Source organism: Piliocolobus tephrosceles, chromosome 11, assembly GCF_002776525.5.
Source record: "Piliocolobus tephrosceles isolate RC106 chromosome 11, ASM277652v3, whole genome shotgun sequence".
Taxonomy (NCBI): domain Eukaryota; kingdom Metazoa; phylum Chordata; class Mammalia; order Primates; family Cercopithecidae; genus Piliocolobus; species Piliocolobus tephrosceles.
Window position 1 is genome coordinate 82,725,805 of NC_045444.1, and position 12,382 is coordinate 82,738,186.

Here is a 12,382-nt window from a genome sequence, read left to right on the forward strand (position 1 = left end):
GTGTTTGGTTTTCTGTTCTTGTGATAGTTTGCTGAGAATGATGGTTTCCAGCTGCATCCATGTCCCTACAAAGGACACGAACTCATCCTTTTTTATGGCTGCATAGTATTCCAAGGTGTATATGTGCCACATTTTCTTAATCCAGTCTGTCACTGATGGACATTTGGGTTGATTCCAAGTCTTTGCTATTGTGAATAGTGCCACAATAAACACATGTGTGCATGTGTCTTTATAGCAGAATGATTTGTAATCCTTTGGGTATATATACCCAGTAATGGGATGACTGGGTCAAATGGTATTTCTAGTTCTAGATCCTTGAGGAATTGCCACACTGTTTTCCACAATGGTTGAACTAGTTTACAATCCCACCAACAGTGTAAAAGTGTTCCTATTTTTCCACATCCTCTCCAGCACCTATTGTTTCCTGACTTTTTAATGATTGCCATTCTAACTGGTGTGAGATGGTATCTCATTGTGGTTTTGATTTGCATTTCTCTGATGGCGAGTGATGATGAGCATCTTTTCATGTGTCTGTTGGCTGTATAGATGTCTTCTTTTGAGAAGTGTCTGTTCATATCCTTTCCCACTTTTTGATGGGGTTTTTTTCTTGTAAATTTGTTTGAGTTCTTTGTAGGTTCTGGATATTAGCCCTTTGTCAGATAAGTAGATTGCAAAAATTTTCTCCCATTCTGTAGGTTGCCTGTTCACTCTGATGGTAGTTTCTTTTGCTGTGCAGAAGCTCTTTAGTTTAATTAGATCGCATTGGTCTATTTTGGCTTTTGTTGCCATTGCTTTTGGTGTTTTAGACATGAAGTCCTTGCCCATGCCTATGTCCTGAATGGTATTACCTAGTTTTTCTTCTAGGGTTTTTATGGTTTTAGGTCTAACATATAAGTCTCTAATCCATCTTGAATTAATCTTTGTATAAGGCATAAGGAAAGGATCCAGTTTCAGCTTTCTACTTATGGCTAACCAATTTTCCCAGCACCATTTATTAAATAGGGAATCCTTTCCCCATTTCTTGTTTTTGTCAGGTTTGTCAAAGATCAGATGGCTGTAGATGTGTGGTATCATTTCTGAGGGCTCTGTTCTGTTCTATATCTCTGTTTTGGTACCAGTACCATGCTGTTTTGGTTACTGTAGCCTTGTAGTATAGTTTGAAGTCAGGTAGCGTGATGCCTCCAGCTTTTTTCTTTTGGCTTAGGATTGTCTTGGCAATGCGGGGGCTTTTTTGGTTTCATATGAACTTTAAAGCAGTTTTTTCCAATTCTGTGAAGAAAGTCATTGGTAGCTTCATGGGGATTGAATCTATAAATTACCTTGGTCAGTATGGCCATTTTCATGATATTGATTCTTCCTATCCATGAGCATAGAATGTTCTTCCATTTGTTTGTGTCCTCTTTGATTTCACTGAGCAGTGGTTTGTAGTTCTCCTTGAAGAGGTTCTTCACATCCCTTGTAAGTTGGATTCCTAGGTATTTTATTCTCTTTGAAGCTGTTGTGAATGGGAATTCATTTATGGTTTGGCTCTCTGTTTGTCTGTTATTGGTGTATAAGAATGCTTGTGATTTTTGCACCTTGATTTTGTATCCTGAGTCTTTGCTGAAGTTGCTTATCAGCTTAAGGAGATTTTGGGCTGAGACGATGGTGTTTTCTAAATATACAGTCATGTTATCTGCAAACAGGGACAATTTGACATACTTAATTAGGTACCTAATTATCACACCTTAAATATTTAACATGTTTGATGTATCACTTGTTTCTACATAACAAGAAAAGGTTTATGAAAAATCCATATTAAAATAAACAATAATTAAAAAGTCAGTGGTCCTCATTTATCCCACATTGGCCTCATCTTTACCTAATAACAAGAAATGTATTTAAAATTGAAATGGTTAATAAATGCTTGTTAACTAAAGAGTCTATTCTTTTTTCTTTTTTTATATTTTATTTTTAATTGACAAATAATTGTATATATTTACGGGGTAAAATGTAATGCTATGATGCATGCATACATTGTAGAATTATTGAATCAGGCTAACTAACATATCTATTACCTCACATATTTCCTTGTGGCAAAAAGATTTAAAATTACTCTTTTAAGAATTTTGAAATATGCAATACATTATTATTAATTATAGTCAATGTACTTTGCAGTGGATCGCTAGAACTTATACCTCCTCTTAAATTGGAGCTTTGTACTCTGATGAACAATCTCTTCTTTCCCTATCTACCTCCTCTCCTTTACCCAGCCTTTGTTAACTACTGTTCTACATTCTACTTCTGTGAGTTTGACTTTTTAAGATTTACATATAAGTGAAATCATGCATATTTGTTTTTCCATGCCTGGCTTATTTCCCTATTGATGGGCATTTAGGTTGTTTCTGTATCTTGGCTATTGTGAATAGTGCTACAGTGAACACAGGAGTGCATATATCCCTTTAACATACTGATTTCAATTCCTTAGGATGTGTACCCAGAAGTGGGATTGCTGGATCCTATGGCAGTTCTGCTTTTAGTGTTTTGAGGAGCCTCCATACTGTTCTCCAAAATGGCTATACTAATTTACATTCCCATCAACTGTGTACAGGAGATTCCCTTTTCTCAGTACCCTTGTCAACTTGTTATCTTTCATCTTTTTGATAATAGCCATTCTAACAGGTGTGAGGTTTTCTCATTGTGGTTTTAATTTGTATTTCCCTGATGATTTGTGATGTTGAGTTTTTTTTAATGTATCTGTTGGCCATTTGTATGTCTTCATTTGAGGAATGTCTATTCTGGTTTTTTGCCCATGTTAAAAAAATAAGGTTGTTTTCTTATTATTGAGTAGTTTGAGTTTCTTGTATATTTTGAATATTAGTCCTTTATCAGATGTATGATTTGCAAGTATCTTCTCCCAATCTGTGAGTTGTTTCTTCATTCTGGTGATTGTTTCCATTGCTGTGCAGAAGCCTTTTAGTTTGATGCATTCCTATTTGTCTATTTTTGCTTTTGTTGCCTGTGCTTTGGGAGTCATATCCAAGAAATCATTGCTGAGACCAATGTTAAAGAGGTTTTCCCTTATGTTTTCTTCTAGTAGTTTTAGTTTCAGGTCTTATGTTTTAACATTTGTCTTTAATCCATTCTGAGCTGATTCTAGTATATGGGGTGAAATAAGGGCCCAATTTCATTCTTCTATATATGGATAGCCAGTTTTCTTAGTACTTGATTGAAGAGACTGTCCTTTCCCATTGTGTATTCTTGGCACCTTTGTTGAAAATCAATTGACCATAAATGCATAGGTTTACTTCTGGGCTGCCTATCATATTTCGTTGAGATATGTGTTGTTATGTAGAAATGTTTAGATATACAAATACTTACCATTGTTTTACATTTGCCTACAGTATTCAGTACAGTAACATGCTATACCGGTTTATAGCCTAGGTATGTTGGAGATATAGCCTAGGTATGTTGGACAGTGTATCTTTTTGTGCAGCTACTGTGCTCTCTTTATTACTATATCTTTGTAATATATTTGAAATTAGCTAATGTGATGCCTCCACCTTTGTTATTTTTGCTCAGGATTGGTTTGGCTATTTTGGGAGTCTTTTGTGGTTCCATATGAATTTTCAGGTTTTTCTATTTCTATGAAGAATGACATTGGGATTTTAATAGGGATTGCACTGAATCTGTAGATGACTTTGGGTATTATAGACATTTTCACAGTATTAATTCTTTTAATCCATAAACCTGGGATATCTTTCAATTTGCAGTCATGTGGCACATAAGGACCTTTCAGTCAGTGACAGAGTGTATATTAGATGGTAGTCCCCTAAGACTGTAATGGAGCTGAAAAATTCCTGTTATCTGGTGATGTCATAGCCATGGTAACGTTGCAGTGCAAGGCATCACCTTTTCTATGTTTAGATATACAAATACTTACCATTGTTTTACATTTGCCTACAGTATTCAGTACAGTAACATGCTATACCGGTTTATAGCCCAAGAGATATAGCCTAGGTAAGGAGTGGGCTATAGCATCTATGCTTGTGTAAATATACTCTATGATGTTTGTACAATGACAAAATCACCTAACAACACATATCTCAGAATGTATCCTTGTCATTGCATAACTCATTACTGTATTTGTGTCATCCTCAATTTCTTTCATCAGCCTTTTAGAGTTTTCATTGTACAGATCTTTCACCTCCTTGGTTAAACTTATTCCTCAGTAGTTTTTTTTTTTTTGATGCTCTTGTAAATGGGATTATTTTCTTAATTTCTTTTTCAGATAGTTCATGGTTAGTGGATAGAAATGCTACTGATTTTTTTATGTTGATTTTGTATCCTGCAACTTTACTGAATTCATTTATTGTAATCGTTTTTTGGTAGAGTCTTTAGGGTTTTCTGTACATAAGATTTTGTATGTCTTCAACAAAAAGAGACAATTTCACTTCTTCCTTTCCTGTTTGGATTTATTTTATTTCTTTTTCTTTTCTAATTGCTTTGGCTAGGACTTAAAACAGTACATTGAATAGAAGTGGTAAGAATGGGCATCCTTATCTCAGTCCTGATCAGAAGCTTTCAACTTCTCACCATTGAGCATGATGTTAGCTGTAGGCTTATCAGATATATGGCCTTTATTATGTTGAAGTACATTCCTTCTATACCTTTGATGTTGAGAGTTTTTATTATGAAACTATTGAATTTTGTTAAATGCTTTCTCTGCATCTATTGAGATGATTATATAATTTTTATCCTTCATTCTATTAATACAGTGGATCACATTTATTGATTTGCACATGTTGAACTGTTGTTGCATCTCAGAGATGAATCTCACTTCATCATGGTGAATGATCCTTTTACTGTACTGTGGAATATGGTTTGGTAGTGTTTTTTTTGTTTTTGTTTTTTGTTTTGTTTGTTTTTGAGCTGAGTCTTGCTGTGTCACCCAGGTTGGAGTGCAGTGGTGCAGTCTTGGCTCACTGCAACCTCTGCCTCCTGGGTTCAAGCAATTCTCCCGCCTCAGCCTCCTGAGGATCTGGGATTACAGGCATGTGCCACCACACCTGGCTAATTTTTGTATTTTCAATAAATACAGGGTTTCCCCATGTTGGTTAGGCTTGTCTCAAACTCCTGGTCTCGTGATCTGCCCACTTCGGCCTCCCACAGTGCTGGGATTACAGGCATGAACCACTGTACCAGCCGCTGATGTTTTTATTGATAATTTTTGCATCTGTATTTAGAAATATTTACCTGTAATTTTCTTTTAGTGTCTTTGTCTGCCTTTAATTTCAGGGTAATGCTGACCTTGTAAAATGAATTTGATGTATTCCCTCCTCTTCAATGTTTTGACAGCTTGAAAAGAATTGGTATTCTGCATTAAATGTTTGGTAGAAATTCGCAGTGATGCCATCTGGTACTGGGTTTTTATTTGGTAGGAGGAAACTTTTTATTACTGATTCAATCTTCTTACTCTTTATTGGCCTGTTCAGATTTTCAGTTTCTTCATTATTCAGTCTTGGTAGGTTACATGTTTCTAGGAATTAATCCATTTCTTCTAGTTATCCAATGTGTTCTCATTTTGCTGTGTGGTTATTCTGAGGATTGCAAAAAAACACAATAGGCTATTTTAAAGTGATAACAGTTTAATTTTTACTGTGTGCCCGAACTCCACAGTTTCACTCTCCCTGCTCTCACTGTTTATGTTCTTAATGTCACAAATTACATGTGTTTATAATGTGTATCTCTTAGCAAATTATTGTAGCTATAGTTGTTTTTATTAGTTTTGTCTTTTAACCTGTATACTGGAGATATAATTGATCAATAACCTGCTATTACAGCATTAGAGTGATTTGAATTTGACAGTGCTTTTACTAGTGATTTTTATGCTTTGTTTTTCCTTCAGCTTGAAGAACTTTCCTTAGCTTTTCTTGTAAGGTAGTGGCAATAAACTCCTTCACCTTTTGTTTGTCTGAGAAAGTCTTTATTGCCCCTTTGTTTTTGAAAGATAGCATTGCTGAGTATAGTATTCTTGGCTGACAGTTGTATTTTTCTTTCAGGATTTTGACTATATATTCCACTTTCTTCTTGCCTACTAGGTTTCTGTTGAAAACTTCATTGATAGTCTAATATGGGTTCTCTTGTATGTAACAAGCTACTTTTCCCTTGATGCTTTTAAAAATCTTTGTCTTTAACTTTTGACAGTTTGATGTCAATGTGTCTGCATTAGTCCATTCTGCATTGCTATAAAGGAATACTTGAGACTGGGTAATTTATAAAGAAAAGAGATATATTTGGTTCATAGTTCTACAAGCTGTAAAAACATGGTGCCAGCAACTACTCAACTTCTGTTGAGGCCTCAGGAAGCTTACAATCATGGTGGAAGGCAAAGGTGGAGCAGGTGAGTCACATGGTGAGAGAGGGAGCGAAAGAGAGGAGGAGGTGCCAGGCCCCTTTAAACAAGCAGTGTGAACTAACAGAGTGAGAAGTCACTCATTACCATGGGGAGGGCACCAAGCCATTCATGAGGGGTCTGCCCCCATGACCTAACAGCTTCCACCAGGCCCTACCTCTAACAGTGGAGATCACATTTCAACATGAGATTTGGAGGGGACAGACATCCAAACTATGTCATATGCCCCCAAATCTCATGTTCTTCTCACACTGCAAAATATAATCATCCCTTCTCGATAGTACCCTAAAGGCTTAAGTTATTCCAGTGTTAATTCAAAAGTCCCAAATCTGAATTCCAAAGTCTCATCTGAGACTTAAGGCAAGTTCTTTCCACCTAGGAACCTGTAAGACAAAATGAAAGTTATTTACTTCCAAGATATAATGTGGTACAAACATGGGGTAAACATTCCCATTCCGAAAGGAAGAAATTGGCTAAAAGAAAGGAGCAGTGGGTCCCACAATTTAAAGCTCCAAAACAATCTTTGACTGTGTCCCACATCCTGGGCACACTAGTATGCCAGATAGGCTAGCAAAGGCTTGAGCAGCTCTGCCCCTCTGGTTTTGCAGGTTGCAGCTCCCGTGGCTGCTCTCAAGGGTTGGAGTTGAGTGCCTGTGTCTTTTACAGGCTCAGGGTGAAAGCTGCCAGTGGCTCTGCCCTTCTAGGGTCTGGAGGGTGGGTTCATTCCCACAGCTCCCCTGAGCAGTGCCCTCAGGTGGACCATTTGTGGGGACTCCAGTCCCATATTTCCCTTCAGTGCTGCCCAAACAAGCCTGTTGCAGGAGCAGAGCCTTTGCAGGGAGCTTCTGCATGGGCACCCACACTTTCTCATACATCCTCTGAAATCCAGGTGGAAGCTGCCAGACCTCCTTCATTCTTGCATTCTACATGCCTGCAAGCTTAGCACCACTTGGAAACTACAAAGGCTTACGGCCTGTGTCCTCTGAAGCAGTGGCCTGAGCTGTATTTGGGGCCCTTTGAGCCCTGGTGAGAGCTGGAACAGCCAGGATGTGGGGAGCACTCCTGAGGTGGTGCAGGGCAGTGACACCCAGTCCCCAAAACCATTCTTTCATCCTAGGCCTCTGGGCCTGTGATGAGAGGGGCTGCTTCAAAGATTTCTGAAATGCCTTCAGAGCCTTTTTCCCACTGCGTTGGCTATTAGCATCTGGCTTCCTTTTAGTCATGCTAATCTCTCTAGCAAATGGTTGCTCCACAGGCCACTTGAATTCCTTTCCTGAAAATGTTCTTTTGTTCTCTACCACATGGCTAGGCTGTAAATTTTCCAAATTTTTATATTGTGCTTCAATTTTCAATATAAGTTTCAACCTTAAGTCATTTCTTTGCTCCTATATCTAATTGTAGACAGTTAAAAGCAGCCACCTCAATTCTGGAGCATTTTACTGCTTACAAATTTCTTCTGCTTGATACCCTAGGACATCACTCTTAAGTTCAGACTTCCACAGATCCCTAAGGGCATGGACTCAGTGCAGCCAAGTTCTTTGCTAGGGTGTCACATGGGTGACCTTTACTCTATTTTCCAGTAACTTCCTCATTTTTATCTGAGACCTCATCAGCCTGTCCTCTGTCTATATCTGAGACCTCGCAGCATGTCCTCTGTCTATATTTCTGTTGGCATTTTCATCACAACCACTTAAGTCTCTGAGAAGTTCTGCTTTCCCTTGTTTTCCTGTTTTCTTCTGAGCCCTCCAAACTCTTCCAATCTCTGCCCATTACCCAGTTCCAAAGCTACTTTTACATTTTCAAGTACCTTTATAGCAGTGCCTCACTATTTGTTTCCAACTTTCTGTGTTAATCTATTTTGTGTTGCTTATAAAGGAATACTTAAGGCTGGGTAATTTATAAAGAAAAGACATTTATTTGGCTTGTAATTCTGCAGGCTAAAAAGCATGGCACCAGCATCTGTTTACCTTCTGATGAGGGCCTCATGAAGCCACCAATCATGGTGGAAGGCCGAGGGGGAGCAGGTGAGTCACATGATGAGAGAGGAAGTGAGAGAAGGAGGATGAGATGCCAGGCTCCTTTAGATAGCCAGCTCTTCTGTGGACAAAAAGTGAGAACTCACTCATTGCCAAGCCATTCATGAGTGAGCTGTCCCATGACCCAGATAGTTCCCACCAGGCCCTACCTCCAGCAATGGGGATCACATTTCAACATGAGATTCGGAGGGAACAAACATCCAAACTATGTAAGTGTCTAAGTATGGGACTGTGGAACTCTGAATTGATCTTATTTGTTGTCCTTTGGGTTTCTTGGATCTGGATTTCTATGTCCTTCCCCAGGCTCAGGAAGTTTTTTGTTATTATTTGTTCGAATATGTTTTCTATTCCTTTCACTTTTCCTTCTGCAATTTTGATAATGGGCATATTGTTCTGTTGATGGTATCTCATAAGTTCCATAATCTATCTTCACTCCTTTTCATTTTTTTTCTTTCTACTCCTCACATTGGATGATTATCAGTGACCTGTCATCAGGTTTACTTATTCAGTTCCACTTGATATAGTCTGCCAGTGAACCCCTCTATTGAATTTTTTCAGTTCTCTTACTGTATTCTTCGGCTATATGATTTGTTGGGTACTTTTTTATACTTTCTTACTGTCTTTTGTTGAAATTCTGTTTGTTCTTGCATTATTCTCCTGACCTTGGCGAGCATCTTTATGACCATTATTTTGAATTGCCTCTTGGAAAAACCACATATCTCCATTTCAGTAGGATTGGTTTCTGGAGATTTGTCTTATTCTTTTATTTGGAACATATTTTCCTATTCTTTTTTTTTTTTTTTTTTTAACTTTCTGTGTTGGTTTCTGTACATTGAGTAAGACAGTAACCTCTCCCAGTCTTGTCAAACTGGCCCTCATGTAGGAGATCTTACCAATTCATACAGCCAGAAATTATAATGTGTCTCTCAAATCTCTGTGTTTGTACAATCTGATATCTGTTTTTGGTGGCCCCAGAAGATTAAGATGTGCCGAGTCTTGTTAGTACCATGAGAGCAGTAAGACAGAAGCCACGCTCTCTAGATGCAGCTGAAAATGTTAGGGTGTTAGATGCATGTTCCAGTTCCTTCTATCCTCAGGGTGAGGCTGAGAGCAGGTATTTATCCCTTACTGCACTAAAGCAGGCATTATCTATCTGCACTAAGGCAGGCATTTATCTCTCTCTACTCTAAGCCAGGGAGAAGCTCTGTGGCAAATACCTATACTACTGTCATTCAGACTACATCCTCTGAGGGTATGGCACTGGGAGTGGGCCTGTTGTATGTCTACCTTTTTGTTTTCTGTGGTCTAGAGAGACTTGAAAATGCACAGCCAAATCAGCTTCCAGAGCTGGGTGGCGAAGGAGGTAGTCCTTGTATGAGAGCTGTAGGAGTTATGTCACTTGATGAGTGGACAAACTACTTTTAGGAAGCTTCTGTAGACTTGGAGTTATTGCTAGGGCAAGCTAGGGGAGAAGTCTTGGCAAGTACCAAGCTCTCATTTAGGCTGCCAGAGGTGTATTGTTTGCCTGCCCCGTTAATTCCCTGATGCAAGTTAGTTAGAAGCCAGACCATCGAGAATGTACAGAGAAATCCTTTTTAGTGAAAACCAGAACTGTGTGTTTCAGCACTTTCTCCGCACTGCCTCCAAGAAGTATAGTCCCTGGAACTGCTTGCACTCCTGTTTAAAACCACCTCTTAGTATTGTGATTTGGGAAGATTCTCATATGAGACTCTTGTATTCCTAATCCTTTCTGTCCCTAGAGCTACGAGGTTTAAAATGCAGTCCCTCAAGTAGAAGTTATAAAAGTTAGGGCTTGATGCATGGAAAAAGTTTTTCCAGGAGGAATTGGTAGACTGTAGTTATTGATGGAGTGAGCCAGGGGAATAGGCTTGGGGGCCGCCAAACTCCTGTTTAGGCTGCCAGAGGTTATGTTTGTCAGCCCAGTTAATTCTCTGATGCAGGCTTGTATGAAACTCAACTGATAACAGCAGCAGTTGACAGAGTACATTGGCAAACCCCTTCCAGGCAGAAACTGGGAGCTTTGTGTTGTAGGCCCTTCTCTATCCTGATCCCGGGGGATGAAGCCTCTGTAAGTGCCTACACACCCATGTATAATCACCTCTTTGTTCTGTGGTCTAGGGAGACTCGGGTATGCCTAATCACTTCTGCTCCTAGAGGCAGGTGAATTCAGAGCCACACTGTGGGGAATCTTAGAGTTAGGGTGCTAAATATGAGGTCCAAACCCTTCTCTCCTCAGGGAGAGAATAGGTGTCGGGGATACCTTCTTAATTGGATGGCACAGTTCCTGGGGTGAGCTTTGGACCTGAGTGTGCCTCAGCTTTTCCTACCTAGTCAATGTGGATATTTTCTCAGTTACCAGATAAAGAAGAGTCTCTCAACTTGTTTCTGACTTTCCCTCAGAGGGAATTGATCTGTGTCAATTAATCAATTCTCGGAGGGAATTGATTAGCATGTCCCTACGTGGAGGGAGAGTCAGAAGCCCACCATGTTTGTGGGCTCCAATTATTATTCTTATTGCAAATGTTACATTGACTCAGTTTTGGGCATTACCGTAGTAGAAATTGCATTGCATAATATTGTTATTTTGGGATCTTTGTCCCAGAGGCTATTTGGAGGCTGCAAACTGTTTAGAAGACCTGGACAGCCAGAAAGTCATTAGTCCTATCCAAAATGAAGCAATTTGTGCAGGAAAAACAGATATTTTATGGAAGAACTGTGAGTTTCTGGTAAATCGAATGTGCCGTCTTGAAAGCCTCATTCAGTCCTTGAAGATGAACATCTTCCGGCTACAAACTGAAAAGGATTTGAATCCTCAGAAAACAGGTATAGAGATAAGAATCATCAGAAATGTGGTCCTGTGTAGGTGCTTGATTTTCTTTACTGACCTTCTTTCTGCTGCTTGATGCCCCTCTTGTGCTATCTGGTAGCTTTTCTGAAAGATCGACTGAATACAGTACAGGAAGAGCATTCTAAGGACCTGAAGCTGTTGCATCTTGAAGTTATGAATTTGCGCCAGCAACTGAGAGCTGTAAAAGAGGAAGAAGACAAGGCACAAGATGAGGTGCAAAGATTGACTGCCACTCTGGAGATTGCCTCGCAAACAAAGGTTTGAGTCTAAGAGTTCTGAAGTGTAAACACACTGTTAGGCGTTAGCTGGAGGAGGCAACAAATCTATGACACTGACTTTTAAAAATAGGTGATGTCAATATGAGGATTCTTTGCATTTGACATTTGGCATGTTGATTTGAGGATTCTTGGCCTATTAGATTTGCATTGTACAACTCTTACCCCATACAAGTGATGGTGTGGGTCCAGAGGTATGAGATAGAGCCTGTGCTCTTCAGGAACTCTTATGCTAGTTGGGAGAACAAGCCACAGCATGAAAAATTAAAAAAGGAAAAAATAAGTATAGAAAGTGTTACAGAACAGTATAGTATAGGACAAAAAGTGAATATTGCCAAGTAAGGGCTTTGTGTTCAGACATGTTTGAGAGGGTGAGGATGCCCTATCTGGAATAGATTAGGCAGGCTTCAGGGAAGGGATAGGACCTTTAGAAGCAAAGTGTAGGGGTGAGGACATTTCAAGGAGCACATACAGAGGCAGCAAAGAATAAGGACTACTTGGAAAAGAAACTAACAATGTTGTTTTCCCTTCATGGGCTAGGCAATGTAATAGATGTTCAACGTGTTATTTTGTTTAATCTTTGCGAAATCTTGTGAATAGGATATTATTGTCCCCATTTTTTAACAATGATAGTACTGGGCCCCATTTTTTAACAATGATAGTATCATTTAACAATGATAGATCTTGGATAATAAATCACTTGTCCAAGATCACACATGCTTGTTGTCTTCTTGTTACCCAGGTTTGAACCTGGATCTTTCTACTGGGTACAGCTAGGAGAAATATATAAACTAGCCTTACAAGAGTG

General features: G+C 39.1%; 1 protein-coding gene across 1 annotated transcript in view; it reads left to right on the forward strand.

Annotated features, from left to right (window-relative positions):
* Positions 1-12,382, forward strand: part of CCDC150 (coiled-coil domain containing 150) — a 95,024-nt gene that overhangs the window by 8,007 nt on the left and 74,635 nt on the right. Inside the window, exons 3-4 of the mRNA XM_023217967.1 lie at positions 11,054-11,274; positions 11,379-11,557. Coding sequence (XP_023073735.1) covers positions 11,054-11,274; positions 11,379-11,557 — 400 coding nt within the window. The remainder of the gene's footprint in view (positions 1-11,053; positions 11,275-11,378; positions 11,558-12,382) is intronic.